This window comes from Lytechinus pictus, chromosome 6 (assembly GCF_037042905.1).
Source record: "Lytechinus pictus isolate F3 Inbred chromosome 6, Lp3.0, whole genome shotgun sequence".
In the NCBI taxonomy this organism is placed as follows: domain Eukaryota; kingdom Metazoa; phylum Echinodermata; class Echinoidea; order Temnopleuroida; family Toxopneustidae; genus Lytechinus; species Lytechinus pictus.
The window spans coordinates 24051374-24073927 of NC_087250.1; the positions used below are offsets into that span (position 1 = coordinate 24051374).

A 22554-nucleotide genomic window follows, 5' to 3' on the forward strand; every position below is an offset into this window, starting at 1 on the left:
CCAAAACCGTCACAATAGTATTATAATGATAATGTAATTGTTGATAAATTGTGAAAATTATCGGCATTGATATCATAAAAATAAAAATAATTCTAATCATCTTAGCTGATGGTCATTGCTATTCACCTCACACCTGCAAAACTCTGGAAATGCATTTTATGATGAACTACATTGCTTCAATATCTTTAATGTCCTAAGTTATTCTTCATGTAAAACTATTATTGAAGATTATGCATACATGTATAAGCATTGCAACATTTACATCTGTTGCTTTTCTCATAACATAACACTGTATCAATTTTATCACTTGGGTAAACGGATTGAAATAAAAGTACAGTCCCAATTCATTGCCTCATATTATATTGATGCTGGTAGTTATTATAGACAACTGCCCTCTTACGTAATTGGTCTGCCACCTTATTTCATTAAAATGGCTGAATATGTATAAAGTACATGTATATAAAAATGTTGCGTGCATGTACGTGAATTTTAATCACGTGATTCGAACCTATATATTCAAGATCCTAAAATCACTTTAAAGAGCACCATCTGAAGACCAAAACTTAAAAAAACAAAAAACAAAAAACAAAGGAAAACCAAAACAAGTGCAACAAACAAAAATAGACCTATATCGATCAATATGAGCTTTATATAGCTTCATTTGTATCGATATGTTGTGATTGAATGTCGGGTGCATTTGGGGCGTCAGCAGTCTTCAAGCATAAATTAACTTTTGAAGCCTAGTCCAGAGTGATAGTACCATGACCTTAAGACCGGGTAAGCACTAGACTTCCTGCTGTCTTATGGAGAAAGGGGAGATTATATAGCTATCGCCATGTGACGCGCCACCCGCGATGGAAGAGTAAGAGATAGGGCAGAGATATGTCAGGAAAGAGGGAGAGATAGAAAGAGAGATAGCTGGTCGGAAGAGGGTAGAGGGAGAAAGATTGTTGGATGAGAAGGGGGTGGGATCATGAACATTTTATATGAAAATTGTATGGATAAGAAAAGAAATTATTTTGAGAAGTAGATGGAGGAGGGTAGGATTGGGGGAGAAGATAGTTTGTGTATTCAGATAAAAAAAAATCTGGAAACTTTTACATAATCAGCAGCAAAGCCAACATCTCTATGAAAGACCTTTGTTATATTTGTATTTTGTTGACGAAAAATAAATAATATCTAAATCTAGATATATATCTATGATTAATTGTAATTTGTAGACCTCTTGATAATTTTATTCTGCTGTGAACAATACGAGGAATATGCATTTTATGGTGATAATCTTGCTCCTTTTTCCTGTACATCCATCCTCCCTGTCACATGAGAGAAAATAAGCCCAACGTGCATTCCTCATACGATGGCGGATGAGTTCCCTCCAAACCTATTGCGGAGGGTGCAATGAGTGCGCATCCGGGATATTGGAAAGGGAATGGCGTTCTGCGGGCGAGAGAATTGATTGTACATCCTGTACTGTGAAGCACTTGTGGCCCTGACGATGTAAAAGTGACATTAATCCCATGCTGAAACATCCTCCTTTCTCGCATGCCATGATAGACTAGGAAGTGGGTGTCAAAGAGTGATAGAAAAGAGTGACAGATGGGTCTAATATGGGAGTCAAAGAGAGGTGACAATAAATAAAAACAAAAGGAAGAGTGATTGTGGGTGAAAAAGTTAACTATGGTAATCGATGATATTTATGAAGAAAGTATTGTGATCATTAACTTTCTGAGAAAAAAATGATAGCTATCAATTAGAGAATATTAGTGCAATACTACACTGTAAAAACTGGTGTTTAAACTGACACCAGTTGGTGTTAATAGAGGACCAACACTCTGAGGTGTTGAAATTACACCCTAGAGATTGAACATAGCACCAGAAAGTTTAAATGTAACAACCAAAGGTGTTGTAATACTAGTAACACCTATATGTGTTAAACTAACACTGTTAATTCAACTTCGGTGTAAAATAACTGGTGTGGTCCTCGATGTACACCGGTTAACAAGAGTAATATGAATTATAGTGACGATTATGAAATTGCAACGAAAAACCCATACTACTCTTGCTGCTACACATATCATTCTCCTTCCGTCCTCTTCTCCTTTTCTATGAGATTGTATGCCAAAAAACACGAGAGATTAAATTTTCAATTTTCCAAACGTCTAATATTGTCGTTAATTCATTATCAATAATAATAATAAGAACTTGATTTACGAAGTGTTTTTTGCCCGAGGATACAAAGCGCTGTTATTATTACCCCGGCTTAGCTGCAATGCCCATACATTATTCGAGGAATTTCTTCCTACCGGGTACCCATTCACCTCACCTGGGTTGAGTGCAGCACAATGTGGGCAATTTTTTGCTGAAGGAAAACACGCCATGGCGGATGGGATCGACCCCACGTCCTTCAGATTGAAATACGAGAGTCATATATTACTACCAGACCACGACCTCCACACCATTCGCATTGCTCTTAATGTTGCATCAAATAAATCAAACATTCTATTTGTAGTATTGATATTAATGTGTGCATATTTTCATTTTTATATGATTTGTCTAATTCGCATTCTTCTCTATTTTCGTCCAACAGACAACAGGGAATCAAAGTTGGGATCCAACACGGCTCTGTTGAGAACGCTCAAGTACACGGTGGTAGCAGCTATGGTGATTCACGTAACATCATGCGGATGGTATTATCTAGCTTGTACGGGATGGCATGGGGATGAGACACCCTCCTGTCATAATGGATCATGGGCTTTATCATTCAACTTCGGTAAGATTTAATCTCATTTGAATAATCAGATCAGAGTTAATCTACTAACCTACGTTTGTCACAAAAAGGGTTTCTTAAAGGGCTTGTCCCTTAAATTGTCGGTAAACGGAGCAGAAAGCAAGGGGGGGGGGGGTAGCAGGTCCCACCAGGATGTAGCTATTTATTCCGATGGGTGATTCGAAACCTAAGAGCTGTTTAAGATTTCTTTGTTGACTAATTTGTATACATTTATATTCGTAGTTGTTTATATGTATATATCCAATGAATCTGTTGCTGCGCTAGTGCCATGAGCGCCTCTGAACGGTGTGTGCGCTCTATGTAGGACATCACCATTATTATTGTCAATACTATCAAAGGTAAAGTAGTTGCAGTAAACAGTGATTTGATGAGAAAGTCTTTAAAATCGAGGTTAATATTGTCACCATGTTATGGCAGATCTAGATCTGATTTTCCCAAGTTTTCCCCAGATTGATTGCCGTCTTTGGTTGAATGTGAATTACATGTTAAGTCAGATTAAGCATCGAAGCGTAAACACCTTTGAACGCGTTATTTTATTGACGATTAGGCCTACGCGGTAGACCGCGTCTCTAAATTCTGACCTTACAATCTGGGGAGTGTTTCATGAAAGGACTTGTCAGAAGTTTTATCCGACAAGTCCCATTTTATCCGACAGTTACCATAGGAACAATGCCTCTCAGCCAATCAAAATCAAGGAAAGTTGTCAGATCTGAATGTTGATGAAACACTCCCCAGGTGACGCATCTATATGCGTTTAACTCTGACACATAAAAAGCGGTATCCTGCGTCTCCCGTCCCTGATTTTGCAACCAATCCGATGACGCATTTATACACGTCTAACTCTGACGCGTAAAAACCCGATAGCCCACGTTTCTCAAGCCTGGGGAGTGTTTCATCAAGATTTTTGTCCGACAAGTCGTCAGATCTGACAACTTTCCTTGATTCTGATTGGCTGTGAGGCAGTGTTACTATGGTAACTGTCGTATTAAATAAGACTTGTCGGATAAAACGTCCGACAAGTCCTTCATGAAACACTCCCCAGATCTTACAGAGCGTGATCGGTTTATCACGGACGGACATTTGATTTTGAAAACTTTGAAGGCTTGTAACAAATTAGGAATAAGATGAACATGGTTCCTTTGTGTTTTATAGTGAAGGGTAGGACAAAGTATGCTGAATGATGAAAAAAGTTTGTTGCCATGTTAACCTACAAACATAGGTAGCCACTAAATGTGCCATATCACGGACGGACATGATAGAAATGTGGTTTTCAGAATCTTTGAACATTTTTATTGTTTCTATCTAAATAGCTTAACTTTGACCAATAATTGTTAATGCAACTTACACTCAGGATTGTTAGCTTCTATGTTCAGCATATTGAATTGTTAACCAATATCAAACTTCTGAGAGAATTGCAAATATTTTCCATCTCGGACGGACATCTCGGACGGACATCACGGACGTACACAATTAAAATACATTGGAAGTACCTTGTAAGAAGTTCTTATTACTTGTTTGGGGGAACAAATGCTATTGTATTGATGATTTGTACATTTTTTATATGATTCAACAATATTAGTTGCACAATCAAGTTGCTACAACTTGATTTAAGTTGTAGCAACATGATTTCTATGCTAGACACACAAAATAATCTAGCCATATGATTGCTTTTAAACACAGTTCTTTTCAAAATCAAATATCCTAATGCACATTGTCTTCTTTTAAATTTAGAGAATACTATAGTTGGTACCAAATCAACATCCAGTGGATCAATGATCATGTTGATACTTTTTATGATATATCATGATGATACATGTTCATACATTTTTAGGCATTACTTTTCGAAGAGCACATATTTTTTTTATGTCCACAAAGTAAATCCAAAATATTCACAGGTTGCTGATCATTATGCTTGTTTGGTGGATCAAGTACGACCACAACACTTGTCCAGGCTCTCTTCAAATTCATCTTTTGTCCATATTAAAGTGGAGACACCCCTTCACATCAACAGCCCTCATGTATTTAGGCCCTGACCGAATCCAAAATTGAAATCAGATACCAATTAAACTTCTAAACACTGCAGTGCAAGCTTTATATGAATTGCATGCATTTTCAAGATTACCAGATCAACAATTTGCTCAAAATTAGCTCCAAAACAGACTTAAAAAAAGGAATTCTTGTACTTTTCACAAGCCTCAAGGACGTGATGTCATGTTCTGTTAGAAGCATTGTGAATCCATAGGTTTGTACATGGAAAAAATGATTTTTTTTCCTGCTTATCAGAATATGCATTCTACTTTCTTCTTTTCCATCACTTTCTGCAAGCTTCAATTGATGAAATATACAGCTTTTGACTTATTCTTGCTCTATTTCATTTCCTGCTTTTTGGCATACATGTAGCTTCCAACTCTATCTGCATTATGTTTTAAAAAAAATTCCTGACAACAATTAAGCCCCAATAACAGCCAAAGAAAGATTTCACAAAAAATTGTGAAGAGTTGTAGGTTTCCATCCATTTGAGTTCTGAATAATTCTCAGTATACCCAGTTGTTGTGTGTCCGGACAGGTTGTGTGTCCGGACGATCAATTTTAGAAAGTCATTTGGAAAAAATTACAAGCGAAGTTTCATCAAATTTTAGTACAAAATTTTAGAAAATATTATAGAGAACAAAATAGAAGATGATAAAAACTATTGAATTCATATTTTTAGTGTAATCTTAAGACAAAAAAGAAGGCTTCAAAAATATAAAGTGTCCGGACACCCGATCCCCCATCCTACCATTTTTCACTGCAAATTGGAACTAAAATTAAATTCATAATCTGCTCAGTATTTGCTCATTGTCTGTCCGTGATGAAATTTATTCCGTCTGCGATTATTTTGATTGATTTATGATATGGATAAAATGTATGGATTTTAGATATATTCAAATGAAATGATGTACAGTGTCTAGTGAGATGCTTCTACACACTTCTATTTTTGTTTCTATTCTGATAAAGAATAAAAAGCTGAATCCATACATATTATCAATATCATAAACTCAATAAAAATGATCACGGACGGACATTAATTTCATCATGGATGGAAATTTCAAAATGGAATGTTGACATCTACCAGAAAAATTTACTTCCCATATTTTTTCTACTAATTTATGTTTGATGATAGATTAATGCTAAGAGTACAAGAAAATCCAAACCAAATTGGAGTAACTTTGAAAACAATAAAACTAGAGTGAATTGAATTTGAGTGAATTTACATTGTCCGTCCGTGATGAAATTAATGTCCGTCCGTGATCATTTTTGATTGAGTTTATGATATGGATAAAATGTATGGATTTCAGCTATGTTCAAATAAAATGATGTATAGTATTTAGTGAGATACCTCTACACCTTTTTATTTTTTATTTCTATTCTGATAAAAAATAAAAAAACTTTTTATATTTTTTTTCATCACGGACGGAAATTTCAAAATGGAAATGTTCACACCTACCAAAAAAAATTACTTCCCAATATTTTTTTTCTACTAATTTATGTTTGATAATAGATTAATGTTCAGAGTGCAAGAACATCCAAACCAAATTAGAATAACTTTAAAAACAATAAAACTAGAGAGAATTTAATTTGAGTAAAAATGTCCGTCCGTGATGAGAGGTAATAGCACCCCCACGAATAAAATGGACTATTCCAGTACTTTCGGATTTATCAATCTTCATGAAACTGAGTTCTTTGAAACCTGAGATATCAAAGATTATCTTAAAAGCAATTTTGATAAAAATATCTATAAAAAAAAAATTCACCTCAATGCTAACCCTTAACCGATCATGCTCTACATTCAATCCGGTGACGCATTTAAACGCGTCTAACTCTGACGCGTAAAAACGCGATAACCCACGTCTCTCAAGCATGATATTACGAGTCTAACTCTGAATTAATTGTTGTTTTAAGTCCCACCTGTGGTTTTTTTTTTGGCAAAACACATCTATTTTTATTTTGATTGTTGTTTCATCGGTCCATGCATAGCATTTTGATATCATGTCTACATGATTTATTAAATTCTCAAACCCAGGGTCATCTTATTTTTTTTAAATTATAGTGGAGCGGTTATGTGACAAAAAATGGCCAAGATGCTCGGATCTGGCAGAAAGTGTGAAATTTGGTATACAGGGGTATTTTTGGGCGCTGATTTCAAAAATTGCCGGCCCCAAGCGATTTGACCATCGGGTCGGCCGCCATTTTGAAATCCAAGATGGCCGCCATGCAAAATCATCAAATGTCATTTTTTTTTTAGTTTTACATGGCATGTGACACTGAAATTTGGCATATAGGGGTATTATGAGGCACTGATTTCAAATATTGCCGGCCCCCAGCAATTTGACCATTTGGTCGGCGGCAAAATGGCCGCCATCTTGAAATCCAAGATGGCCGCCATGATATATTATTGCAATCATTTTCTCGAGTTTTATATGAACTGCGGTATTGAAATTTGGCATAAAGGCTTAATTTGGGGTGCTGATTTCAAATATTGCCGGCCCCAAGTGATTTGACCATTGGGTCGGCCGCCATTTTGAAATCCAAGATGGCCGCCATGAGAAATCATTAATGTCATTTTCTTGAGTTTTACATGACGTGTGACACTGAAATTTGGTATGTTGGGGTATTTTTAGGCACTGATTTCAAATATTGCCTGCCCCCAGCAATTTGACCACTTGGTCGGCGGCTAAATGGCCGCCATTTTGAAATCCAAGATGGCTGCCATGAAAAATCATTAAATGTCATTTTCTTGAGTTTTACATGATATGTGACACTGAAATTTGGCATATAGGCTTAATTCGGCGTGCTGATTTCAAATATTGCCGGTCCCAAGTGATATGACCATCGGGTTGGCCGCCATTTTGAAATCCAAGATGGCCGCCATGAGAAATCATTAATGTCATTTTCTTGAGTTTTACATGACATGTGACACTGAAATTTGGTATGATGTGGTATTTTTAGGCACTGATTTCAAATATTGCCAGCCCCCAGCAATTTGACCACTTGGTCGGCGGCAAAATGGCCGCCATCTTGAAATTCAAGATGGCTGCCATGATACAAAATTGCAATCATTTTCTTGAGTTTTATATGAACTGCGGTATTGAAATTTGGCATATAGGCTTAATTTTTGGCGCTGATTTCATATATTGCCGGCCTCGAGCGATTTGACCATCGGGTCAGCCGCCATTTGAAATCCAAGATGGCCACATGAAAAATCATTGAACTCGATTTCCTTGAATTTTACATAATATGTGCCATTGAAATTTGTAGTATATCGGTATCTGGGTGAGTTCATTAAAAAAATTGCTGGCTCCAAGCAATCTGACAATTAGTCGGCGGAAAAAGGGCCGTCATCTTGAATTCGAAGCTGGCTGCCATAGAAATATTGCAATTATTTCGTTGAGTTTTATATGATCTGCGGTATTGCACTTTGACATATAGAAGTAGTGTGGGGAGCTTATTTCAAATATTGCTGGCCCTCAGCGATCTGATCCCCTGAGTCAGGGTTATACGGGCCAAAGATATTAACCCATTTAATTCTCAATTTTTAATTTTGATATTGCTTATTGACAAAATTGAATGAAAATTATTGATAATCTAACACTGATTCTAGGGAGGGTAACTTTACTGAACTTCCTTTTTTCAAATTGGGAAGATATATCACCACTTTGGAACTATTTTTATACTGGCGGAAGAAGTATTGCCATTTTACTGTCTCAAGTGATGAATTTGATCCTGTCAGGTGTAGTCTTCATAAATGCCGATTTATTTTAAAAATGAGTTGGTCGAGGTACCCTTTCTGGTCAGATATGGAATGTCAGACATGTATCCTATCCACTGGACAGGTAGTAAACATTCAATTCTCGAATTTCATCCTTATTTTTTTTTTGAGCGCCTCTTTAACACACGAGTCTATGGGAAATGTTTTAGGCCCGTGATACCTCAGCTGCAAAATGGCAGCCATCTTGAAATCCAAGATGGCTGCCATAAAAAAATCATTAAAAAAAATAATTATAACGAAGGTATTATTTTGACATTTGGCATCTTGGGGTATTGACATTTCCCCCAAGTAATCTGTCCAATAGATATGCTGAAAATGGCCACCATCTTGAAAATTCATTAAAATCATTTTCTTGAGTTTTAAATAATTTGAGGCACTGCATTTTAGACATACAGGCAGTTTTTGGCCTGCTGGTTTTAGAATATTGCTGCCCCAGTAATTGATCCACCGGGTCAGCTAAAAATGACCGCCACTTTGAAATCTAAGATGGCTACTACGAAATATCTTTCAAAAATGTTTTCCTGAATTCTACATTACCTGTGACACTGTAAATTGGTACTATGAAGCAAAAACTTGTATTGTATGTTAATTTCAAATATGGATAGATAATGAACATAATTATAACACATAACACACTTTATCTGCCATTTTAAATCACACAACATAATGGGGCAGCTGCTCGTACAGTATATGACGTCACAAATCAAAAACTTAAAATTCCAATATCTTTGATGGATTTACCAATATCCTTTTTATATCATATTTTCTTGTGTTTTTACAACAAACTTTTCTCCGGGGTGAACTTTCCTTTTTAATGGATAGAGCAACGTCCGATGTGGCGCTGCTAAGTTGCTGCCGGGCTCATGCATGATCTACAGGGTATGGGCGAAATAAATTTTCGGAGCATTTCTGTTACTGAATTCTATTTTGAACAATAAAATATGTATTATTATCATCCATCATTAATATTAATTTCATCATCACCATCATCATCTTACCACTATATAACCATCAGTACTTCAAGTCTGGAGCAGTTTTCTTCTTGTCGATTTGTAATAAAATATCGCAATTATTGGAGCAATATTCTGAAACCAGCAGGCCAAAAACCTGCCTGTATGTCTAAAATGCAGTGCCTCAAATTATTTAAAACCAAGAAAATGATTTTAATGAATTTTCATGACAGTCGATCCACTCTAGATTTCAAGAAGGTGGCCATTTTGCAGCATATCTATTGGACAGATTACGTGATACTAGACAAAGTGATTTTTTTTTCAATGATCTTTTTTCATGGCAGCCATCTTGGATTTCAAGATGGCTGACATTTTGTTTCTGACTCAGGGGATCAGATCGCTGAGGGCCAGCAATATTTGAAATAAGCACCCCGCACTCCGTCGATATGTCAAAGTGCAATACTGCAGATCATATGAAACTCAAAGAAATAATTTACAGCCTCTCAACAGAAAATGATTGTTCCGGATGGTTATTATTCAACCAAAGCCACCTCAAATGTGTAACTGCAGAAGAAGCTAGCTGTTTGTGTATTATGGTGCTTCATACTTACGTAACATCTATATCAGCAATTAAGGGTGCCAAAGTATCATAATCCTTGCAACGGACAAAGATGTGGTTGTGTTGGATTTACAATGGGTTTTACTCACCATTATAATGGTGTACATCATTCAAACTTGGTAACCATATTGGAATTCAAAATAGCATCTATTTATTATGTTTTTTTCATTGATCAAGGATGCAAAGATCAAGTTTTTCTCCAAATTCAAAGTGTTACAGGCCATACGTAAGACTTGAGCAAATTATCTTTCATGGCGGCCATCTTGTATTTCAAAATGGCAACCAAACAGGGGTATGACAATAATCAGTGCCTAAATATATGCCTATATGACAACTTTCAGGGCCAGAGTTCATATAAAACTCAAGACAATTATCATTACTTTTAATTCATGGCGGTCATTTTGCCGAAACCCGGTGGTTATACATTGCTGGTGGCCGGCAAAAATCAGTGCCACGTACTTCTGTATGCCAAATTTTGGTGTCATATATAATGTAAAATCCAAGAAAATTTTTTTGATATGGTTTTTCATGGCAGCCATATCTTGCCGCTGAACTGATGGTCAGATCACTTGTGGCTGGCAATATTTGAAATCAGCACCCAAAAATAGGTACTCTATTTGCCAAAGTTCAGAGCACATGTAAAATTCAAGAAAATGATTTTTAGTGATTTTCATGGCGGCCATCTTAGATTTCAAGATGGCAGCTGACCTGGTGGTAAGACTATTGAAATAAGTGCCCTAAACTACGCCTACACTGTATATGCTAAATTTCAGTACCATAGCTCATACAAAACTAGAGAAAATTATTGCAACGATATTTCATGGTGGCCATCTTGGATTTTAAGATTGCGGCCGTTTTGCCGCTGACCTGGAGGTCAAATTGCTGGGGGCCGGCAATATTTGAAATCAGCACGCCGAATTAAGCCTATATGCCAAATTTCAGTGTCACATATCATGTAAAACTCAAGAAAATGACATTTAATGATTTCTCACGGCGGCCATCTTGGATTTCAAAATGGCGGCCATTTAGCCGCCGACCAAGTGGTCAAATTGCTGGGGGCAGGCAATATTTGAAATCAGTGCCTAAAAATACCCCAACATACCAAATTTCAGTGTCACACGTCATGTAAAACTCAAGAAAATGACATTAATGATTTCTCATGGCGGCCATCTTGGATTTCAAAATGGCGGCCGACCCGATGGTCTAATCACTTGGGGCCGGCAATATTTGAAATCAGCACCCCAAATTAAGCCTATATGCCAAATTTCAATACCGTAGTTCATATAAAACTCGAGAAAATGATTGCAATAATATATCATGGCGGCCATCTTGGATTTCAAGATGGCGGCCATTTTGCCGCCGACCAAATGGTCAAATTGCTGGGGGCTGGCAATATTTGAAATCAGTGCCTCAAAATACCCCTATATGCCAAATTTCAGTGTCACATGCCATGTAAAACTCAAGAAAATGACATTTGATGATTTTTCATGGCGGCCATCTTGGATTTCAAAATGGCGGCCGACCCGATGGTCAAATCGCTTGGGGCCGGCAATTTTTGAAATCAGCACCCCAAAATACCCTTGTATGCCAATTTTCACACTTTCTGCCAGATTCGAGCATCTTTTTCACATATCTACTGGACTATTAAATCTAACTAATCCTACATAATAATTCAGTTTAACACTCGACTTCCTTGCCATTTTATTTACTAGCACACGAGTATGTCGATTTGAATAAAGGCCGTAATGCAAACTATAAAAGAAATCAATTTTTAAATATTATCAATTTCAAAACGCGTAAAAACAAAATTCCAGGAAGAGGTACAAAATAAATTTTACCCCATATATTCATGCATGGTGATTATTGTTTAATGATTCTGTAGAATCAGAGAAGGAGGGAGCAGGGCAATCAAAATGTTCGCTCTCAAGTCCTCTTGTTTTCTCACTCCGCCCTTTATCGTATAAACCCTGTTCGAGCTACTCTTTGGAAATGTCATGTGTCACCTTCTGTCATTCAGAAACGGCGGAGAAAATCTCCCAAGTATTTATTTACCCCCATCGCTCTCTGTCGTAATATCTCCTCGCACTATGCTGGCCCGTGATGTATTGCGTCGGGCAATGTTTATTTGCTGTTGAGAACAGATTGGGATGGAAATAGGAAGGGGGATAGAACGATGAGAGAAAGAAAAGGAAGGGAATTGGGTGGAGAGAGGGAAATAGATAGGAAGAGAGAGAGAGAGAGAGAGTAAGAGCGAGAGACAGAGAAAGAAAGGAGGAGGAGAGGGACAAGGAAACTGAACGTAGAAATTTTATTCCTCAATAACTACATGTCTACTGATGATTTGACTGCATGAACCACAAATATTTTATGTATAAGCATTATATTTCTTATTTTACTTGCCTCCATACTTCTTCTCATGTTTCAAAATGCTTTGTCAAATTTTGAATTATTTCACATAAAATATGCAAATCCAGCCTTGGGTGAAAGTTAAGAGGCACAGAGTGCTTTCCAATTTTGTCTCCAAAGGAAAATTGCTCCCCTTTCTGGGAAGAACACTATTTTAACATTGTAAAAAAAAACCCACAAAAAAGAGGTTCCATTTCAGGGAGGGGGTAATTCTTGGCCCACTTCCTGTGACTCCTTTTAGGGAAGAACTATTGCTCTGTTTTTAACAATGCTGAGTAATTGCAAAAAGTCAGTATTATCATGTACGTACTGTACTTAATACAAATTAGTTAGATGACATCAACAAGAACATTCGCATAATTACGACATTGCCCCGTTTATATTGCCTTTGGAAGTACTATCGTTCTATTCGTTCTAGTGCAACGCCGCTTGCAGGTTTTGGCAATAATTCCCGACACTTTATGGACGAATCAACCTTAATGGACTCTTAAACTTGGTTAGTGGTTGGGAGACAGAGAAGAGCGAAGCCTTCTTCGGAGAAAACAAGAAATTGGATTTCATTAGTCTATTTGTTTGTTCTATCAATATTATCATTTCATTAACAATTTTCCAATTAATGTACGCAACTTGTAATAAATAGAACATCAGACAAAGACAGTCCCATTTTATTTTAAAGTAGACGTAGGCCTACATGTGGATGATCGCTATATTGCTTCGACATTACCTCTTCCCTCGTTCATTTTATCATGATTATGTTGTTTTCCTCTTAATAAATGTTCATCAAGACAAAAACAGTGTTTAGGGCGGGAATAAAAGCCACAAGTATTGGAGAAAGTGTTGTGAAATACATGTATAGCTTGTAAATTATACGAGGAATGCATGTTATTTTGCCGATTTACACGCTTAATTTGTTGCGTTTCAGCGAAAGAGATGTTATCTTCGGAGAACGCCCCGTAATAAATCGCAGGTTTAATCACCATTGATCACATGCGATCAAGCGCAGACTCTATTTGGTCACTCAAGTGTAAATAAATAAGCATAATTGTACCAATATTTCAAGCTTAGCATTCTGAACACTTAAAAATTGGTTATTCTTTATGTTCATCTTTTTTTTAATCAGCCAGTAAAACTGAAGCGGAAGGATACAGATAAATGTTACATACTTCTACTTACCATCACTACAACTTTCACCACTACCACTACCATGATAAGGAGCCCGTAGCACAAAGCTTAGCAATGATCTAGGGAAATTTTTCTACGATTGATTGCATTGACTACAATGTATAATCAATCGTAAAAATCAAGCGAACGATTAATCGCTAACCTTTGTTTTACGGGAGCAGCTAAACTATGACATAGAATAAGACGAAATAAAAAAGGGAAGAGAAAAAGAAGAAGAATAAGGATAGGAAGAAGTTGAAAAAGAAGGAGGAGATTGTGATAATGTTGAAAAGGAAAAAGAAGAAGAAGGAGAAGAAGGAAGAAATGACAAAAAAGGAAAAATAGGAGGTAAAAGAGGAAAAAGACGAAAAATTTGTTGAACATTATAAAAATCCCCCATTTCAACATAATACCAAAATAGTCCTATGTTGGAATTCAGTCTACATCCGATTGAAAATAAATCACCAAATTCCACTTGTCCCTTTCTCCTCAAACATAAGTGAATGCCTGGTGAAAAACTGCCGTCGCCCCTTCCGAATTAACCCCTGCACGTGGGACAACATATCGAGTGTCTGCTAGCATCTGCGGGCACATTCGTTATTTTGCCGGTCAATTTAGCGAACAAAAGTGCATTCTATATTGGGTCGACCTCGATTTCTTATAGTGTCGTCTGCTATAACGTCAAAGATGAATGCCCGGGACACCGCACCCTGTTGTGAAAATGGACGAATGTTGATGACATTTATCAAACACAATTGGAGTACATTTACATTTGAAGATGACATATCAAAAGAAGAGGCACATCGGGTAGTCGTTTCGTTTACCAAGCCGAAACGAAATGAGGTTCCAAATAAAGTTCTGATCAGTTTTCCATGTTACTCATTAATGTACCCCTGCTGAAAATGTCTTTCTTTGAAACCATTATTCAGTACCGGTAGTTTGTTTCAGGGGTTCACCATTTCTACTCCTTCCAATGTCACAATTCATGAAATTAAAATATTACTGCTTTCTGCACCAAAGGGTATTATGACAGATATGTTACATAATCCTTTGCAAGTAAGAAATAATAAAATATCTAGACTTTGATATCCACTTATGAAATTGTGCAACCGAAATGTTATATAGCAAATAGTATTTAATAGGGTTTAGACAGGGGATCATTATGACGTGCTAAAATGCTAACGTTATTTACCCTACATTAATGATCTGCATGTCTTGTGACATTGTCCTGTTTCCATTGATTCGGACTGAAAATACGTGTTTCTTCTTTTTATTTAGAAATGTAAATTGAAATCAAAATGTTATCCAGATTAATAAAACATTCTCTTCTCCTCCTGATAACAGGCTTTGCTATGAAAAAATATTACACATACTGTAGTTATTAAAGGCGACCGCACACCTTACGATTGGTCTGCGACTCAATTTTGGAATAAAACGTAGTAGAATTTGATGCTAATATTGAGACTTGGAATATCTTACTGTGTTATGTTCCTAATCATCGTACGAATACCTATGTTCAAATATGTGACTATGCTATCATTCTTCTTAGAATAAAATCAAATTGAATATCTAGTCGTAATTACGTCATAGCAGTCGTAAGATTGGCTACGATTTGAAACTAATTTGGCCTTTACTCGAAAATAAAGGCTTGCAATCTTTCAAAATGGTTATATTAGTATTCTTTCAATTAATTTTAACCTCAAATAAAATGATATGTTCCATTCACATTTTCAGAAAATGAGCAAAATGCGATTTGTTCCAAAATCGGATCGCGAACAGTCGTAAGGTGTAGTTATTAAAAGATATTCAAGTTTTAATAATAATATAGATGAAATCCCTCTCTTATATTAATACAAATCAATTACAGTCAGGAACTTTTGCATACATGTATTTACACATGAAGGAAATGCAAATCCTCAAGAATTTATAAATGAAATGTTTCGAGAAAAGGGTCCCTGGAAATTGATTATTAAAATGTATTAAAATCCTCATCGTTCTGGATGTGAGTTTCAATCCGTTACCAAGGCAACAAGTGCATCGTCCCATTTTCTCTCAAATTTCACCGGAGGTGTTCGTCTGAAGGACAGCACAGAAAATAAATTGACATTTTTCCTTTCGTCTTAAATTCTGAGTTTTTTCCTCAATCCTGCATGGAAAAGTATCCACTCATACATAATATTTCCTCCCGTACATTTCATACGGGCATATACTAGTGATTACACTCTCTGCTTCGGGGGTGAGTTGGCATGGCAACCGTGGTGACGTCATTAGGAGAGGGGGATTTCTTTCTCCTTGCCTGTTAGCCGCATCTGGAAAAATGGTCATGTCTAAAATATGCTATCATCATGGAGTATATGCTCCGGCAGTCTTGCGTGCAGTTTATATTACCTGCTAACATGTACATTGCATGAGTAATGTAGAATTCCATTTGCGCCATATTGTTCTGAAAAATGAAGACATGATGAAGGTTGTATGAAAAGAGTGATGAAACATAATTATAAGCTGTTTCGGTATCAATAATTACCTGACCGTTCAGTTAATCGGAAGAATAAAAGTACATTTGACGAATAGTATCCATATTTTGTTCAATACGTTGTTTCTTCATTCATTTACCTAGTTATTTGTTTTTCAGTAAAAATGACAGTTCACGCAATCGATGAAATATTACATGAAAGTTGTATACAGTGCGTATCAAAAAAAAGTTTACACTTACAAAAAATCCTGTAAAATTATACATTTGTAATATCCTGAAGATTTTTCCACATTTTAACATTGGTACAGATCCATTTAAGCAAATGACGATATAACTGTCGAAAAATATTTCCGCTTGAGTGAGCACCACTTACTTTTGAAAAGTTAGTGAAAAATGAATTGCGCAGAACTTTGAAATAGTTATGTGAATAAAAGTAGACCTTAATCATGAAGAACACGTGGAATTTAGCTAGTAAAATTGATTTGAAGATATCTCTTACCTTTTTTAACTTGTTTCCTTGCCCAAAACACTTCAAAGAGTGCAGTGCACCCCACACCACTCCCCCACACACCGAGGCCATCGTGACGATATTTGCTTTACACTGAGCTGTGATTAACATGAAATGGCCTAGGCTTGATTTTCATTATGTTAATCATTGTCAAGCTTGGAAAAAGTGTGGAGAAACAAGTATTGAATGATAAATGAAATGTAAACCCACTTTAAATGATAAAAACTTAGTGAAAATATGCTAGAGATGTCTGATATAAACTTTTGTTTTTTCATTATGTTAATCATTGTCAAGCTTGGAAAAAGTGTGGAGAAACAAGTATTGAATGATAAATGAAATGTAAACCCACTTTAAATGATAAAAACTTAGTGAAAATATGCTAGAGATGTCTGATATAAACTTTTGTTGAGATTTAGTTATGTCCTCAGATCCGGCTGGCACTAAAAGGTTAAATGTTGTGCTTTACTAAGTGTTGAAATTTCAATTTGGGTGGCAAAATTGTTACAAAATGCTTGAAAGTATCCGTTTTATTTCAATTGACTAAAAGTTCAAGAGAAATGTATGAGAAATGTTTCGCAGGGTAAGTTTGATTTTGTCCTTTCCCCTTGACACAGGGTGAAAACGAGCATTTCTGCGCAAACAGATTTCTGCGAGCTTGACAAAAATGGACAGTGCTCACTCAAGCGTAACATTCTGTCAAAACTTTTACTTTCATTGGATAGAAGAGACCCAAATCCAAGATTATATGTGAGAAAAATACCAACATGTTGTATATTTTTTAATTCCCAGTGCTATGATACGTACTGTATAGTTAATCACCATGTGCTAAAGTATTTTTTTCTTTTAACATTCTTTTGCTTTCACTCCCTGTTTCCTTAAAATGTTTTTTGTCACTATTTTAGATGAAACACTTTGATCTATCCTCATTACAATCTTTCAAAGTCTTTGGAATTCTATCTCATGTAATTCCTATAATATAAAAGCATGTAAAACATGAAAACCTTGTTATTTAAACATCGACCACTGTCCAATTTCGACAGAATTTTTTGTTGTTGTTATGAGCGCACACTTCATGTCTTGTTATAGATTTTGTCAACTCAAATGATACTCTTTTCCTCTATCAAGACGTAGTATGAGTACAGTGTCATCTTGCAATTAGTTGCAATGAGAGCATTAACATACAATGAAGACCACCCTTGTATTGCCTGAGCCGTAGATGAGGGCAATATGAATAATTATTGTTGAGTCTCTTGCATGTATCCTATAACATGGATGTATAAATCAATTAACGGAATCTGTATTAAAGTCTTTGCCAAACATTGTACAGAATATTGAAATAAGTTGTATTTATATCTTCTTCTGACTCTTGTAGGTCAAGATTTGGACCAAGCATCAACTGGCGATTCATACGTTATTTCGCTGTACTGGTCTGTTGCAACGGCGACATCAACTGGGTAAGTACCAAAGTCAGACTTCTTTTTTAAATCGAGTTACTGTTTCTTTTTTTATTTTCCCATTCTAAGATTAAATTTTCCATACCTACTAAGTTTTCCTATGATGGGGGAATATTCCTGTTTTTTGGGGAAAAGAAAAAAAAAATCTTTGTGTTCCTATTTCTCTAAAAAAAAAAATCATGGTGTAGAATATGAAATTTAAGGATATTCTTATTTCTGGATTTTTTTTAATAATCTTCCTATTTTTTTTTACTATAATAGTTATCAGCCAGATATGGAATTCCCAAAAGCAAAATGCACCCGTATATATGTATACATATACATGCACAACTTTCTTACAAACAAATGCGCGAAAAGAAACAGTGAAATTCTTTGAGGATAAAGAAATAAAAAGGACCTGTTTCATTTTTGGTATCCGGATTCAGCATAGATTCTGTCATTTGCAAACATTGATCTCATTTGATTTCCTTGATATCCCGATTCAGTTGTAGTCGTATGTTTATTTGCATTCCTTTTGTTTATTTAAATGTATTCGCGATAACATTTTTGTTGATTATTTTATGAAATCCACGAAATTAATCAAAATGCACTGCTGCTGTCGTGACGTTAAGAAAATTCACATGTTTTCTGTGGACAATGATGCAATATAGATTTAGAAAATAATCAAGTCATTGCTATAAGCTAATGGAATTTATAGGAGTATTTTACAAACAGTTGTTTACTTCTCTTTTTTGTTTCCAAACCCGTACAGATATGGTGACATTAGTGCTGTGAATGAGAAGGAGAAATGGTTTTCAATCGGTGCTATGTTGCTCGGAATCGTTGTCTTCTTCGGTATGATTCTCGGTGGTATGGCATCCATGTTGACCAACTTTGACGCACAGAGGGCACGCTACACACACCGTTTCAACGTCATAAAGGATTCGCTTGTAAGAAGATGTTTTATTCATCAAAAGCTATTAGCTGTTTTTATGCAATATATTTTTTTTTATGATAATGATCTGGAGAAAAATTAGAAGTATTCTCGTCATTCTATTTAGAAAAACACACCCAAAACCACACCTTTAGCCTTTCATATAATTGTCGTAACTGTTTTTTTTTTCAATGTTATCTCGTTTTAGTACCATGACCTCATTTGAGTAAACATATATATGACGATATATTTGAGTATTGATACACATAGTAGTCATTCACATAAGTCATTATTCAATAGTTAGGGTTAGGGTTATAATTAAATGGGGAAAACGAAGAGGTACATATCTTCATATCTTCCTTGAAATGCGTGTGCACTGTAATCTTAGTAATTACGGCTGCCAAGCTCCAGCCGGGGAAATAATATCCAAGTCCTTTGAAGCGCATAGAGACATTATTCATAATGTGATATGCGCTATACAAGAACTGTATATTATTATTATTATTATTAAGCAGAAGCTCGTTCCGCAAATAATCGGATTATAACGAAAAACAAATCATCATGAGCAGTAGCGTTTTGAAATGAAATGTCCATATCATACATAAAGTTCCTGCTAATACAAATGCATGATCAAATCATGTAAGCCTAAATGTGTAGCCCAGATCGTGATATAGACACTTCAACAATCTTAATCCTTTTTCATGTATTTGTAATACCTGGCCCATGTACTTTTGGCCTCAGCCTGTTGAATAGATTTGATAAGTATGAAGAGGTGTCCAAGAAATGTACATGTTTGAAGATCGATGCTTCTTCTATATCTTTAGAAGAAAGCAATACTTTAAAGATGATTTTATTATCACTACTTCAATATCTTAGGAAAAAAACATTAATTTGTGGAAGATTTTATTATTACTTCTTCCATATCTTAGGAAGATAGCACTATTTTTTTGATGATTTTATCATAACTACTTCAATATCTTCAGAAGATAGCACTAGTTTTTGATGTTTTTATTATTACTACTTCTATGTCTTCGAAAGATAACACTATTGTGTGCATTATTTTATTGTAACTAATTATATATCTTCAGAAGATAACACTATTTTGTGGATGTTTTTATCATAACTACTTCCATACCTTCAAAGGATAACAATATTGTGTGCATTATTTAATTGTAAGAGCATGATCGGTTAAGGGTTAGCATTGAGGTGATTTTTTTTTTAGGTATTTATATCAAAATTGATATCTCAGGTTTCAAAGAACTTAGTTTCATGAAGATTGATGATTCCGAAAGTACTGGAATATTCCATTTTATTCATGGGGGTGCTGTTACCTCTCATCATGGACGGACATTTTTACTTAAATTAAATTCACTCTAGTTTTATGGTTTTTAAAGTTACTCTTATTTGGTTTGGATGTTCTTGCACTCTGAACAGTAATCTATTATCAAACATAAATTAGTAGAAAAAAAATATTGGGGAGTAATTTTTTTTAGTAGGTGTTAACATTTCCATTTTGAAATTTCCGTCCGTGATGAAAAAAAAGATGAAAAGTTGTTTTATTCTTTATCAGAATATAAATAAAAAATTAAAAGGTGTAGAGGTATCTCACTAAACAATGTACATCATTTAATTTGAACATAGCTGAAATCCATACATTTTATCCATATAATAAACTCAATAAAAAATGATCACGGACGGACATTAATTTCATCACGGACAGACAAAGTAAATTCACTCAAATTCAATTCACTCTAGTTTTATTGTTTTCAAAGTTACTCTAATTTGGTTTGGATGTTCTTGCATTCTGAACATTAATCTATCATCAAACATAAATTAGAAGAAAAAATTATGGGAAGTAAATTTTTCTGGTAGATGTTAACATTTCCATTTTGAAATTTCCGTCCGTGATGAATTTAATGTCCGTCCGTGATCATTTTTCATTGAGTTCATGAATGGATAATATGTATGGATTCAGTGTTTTATTCTTTATCAGAATAGAAACAAAAGTAAAAGTGTGTAGAAGTATGTCACTAGACACTGTACATCATTTTATTTGAACATAGCTAAAATCCAGACATTTTATGCATATCATAAATCAATCAAAAATGATCACGGACGGACATTAATTTTATCATAGACGGACAAGTGAGCAATATAAGCTAATACTGTGGAAAAATCCATACACGCAAATGAGAGACTTTGCTGAGCAGATTACGAATTTAATTTTAGTTTCAATTTGCAGTGAAAAATGGCACTGAGAATTATTCAGAACTCAAATGGATGGAAACCTACAACTCTTCACAATTTTTTGTGATATCTTTGTTTGGCTGTTATTGGGGCTAAATTGTTGTCAGGAAAAATTGTTAAACACAATTGGAATGCAGAATTGCAGATAGAATTGGAAAGCTACATGTACTGTATGCCAAAAAAGCAGGAAATAAAGTATGGCAAGAACAAGTACAAAACTGTATATTTAATTAATACATGCTTGCAGAAAGTGATGTAAAAGAAAGTAGAATGCATAATCTGATAAGCAGAAAAATCATCAATTTTTTCCATATGTATTTATTTAACCTATGGACTCACAATGCTTCTATTAAACAGAACACGACACCACAGTTTTTAGGCTTGTGAAAAGTACAAAAATACCTTTTTTCAAAGTCCATTTTGGAGCTAATTTTATTAAAGAAAATTCCTTATCTGGTAAACTGAAAATGCATACTATTTATAAAGCTTGCACTACATTGTTTAGAAGTTTAATAAGCTTTTGATTGGTATATGATTAATCAATTTCAATTTTGGATCTGTCAGGGCTTAAATACATGAGGGCTGTTGATGTTATGGGATGTTTCCCCTTTAATATGGGCAAAAGATGAATTAGAAGAAAGCCTCTGACAATCGTTGTGCTCATACTTGATCCACCAAACAAGCATAAGGATCAGCAACCTGTGAATCTTTTGGATTTAGTTAATGGAACTTAAAAACATCTTTGCTCTTGGAAAATTAATGCCCAAAAATGTATTAACATGTATCATCATGATATATGATAGAATACTTGTATCAAGATTCGACATGATCATTGATCAACTAGATGTTGATTTGGTACCTACCAGTATTCTATCATTTGAAAAGAAGACAATGTGTATTAGGACATTCTTTACATTTGATTTTGACAAGAAATGTGTTTAAAGCAATCATATTTGCAGATTATACTGTGCGTCTAGCATAGAAATCAAGTTGCTACAACTTATATCAAGTTGTAGCAACTTGATTGAAGTTGTAGCAACTTGATTGTGCAACTAATACTGTTTAATCATAATTAAAAATGTACAAATCATCAATACAATAGCATTTGTCCCCAAAAGAGTAATAAGAACTTCTTACAAGGTACTTTCAATGTATTTTAATTGTCCGTGATGTCCGTCCGAGATGTCCGTCCGTGATGGAAAATGTTTGCAATTCTCTCAGAAGTT

General features: G+C 35.2%; 1 protein-coding gene across 1 annotated transcript in view; it reads left to right on the plus strand.

Moving 5' to 3' along the window:
- Positions 1–761: 761 nt before the first annotated feature.
- Positions 762–22554, plus strand: part of LOC129263078 (uncharacterized) — an 86683-nt gene continuing 64890 nt past the window's right edge. Inside the window, exons 1-4 of the mRNA XM_064100488.1 lie at positions 762–777; positions 2588–2770; positions 18087–18168; positions 18920–19097. Coding sequence (XP_063956558.1) covers positions 762–777; positions 2588–2770; positions 18087–18168; positions 18920–19097 — 459 coding nt within the window. The remainder of the gene's footprint in view (positions 778–2587; positions 2771–18086; positions 18169–18919; positions 19098–22554) is intronic.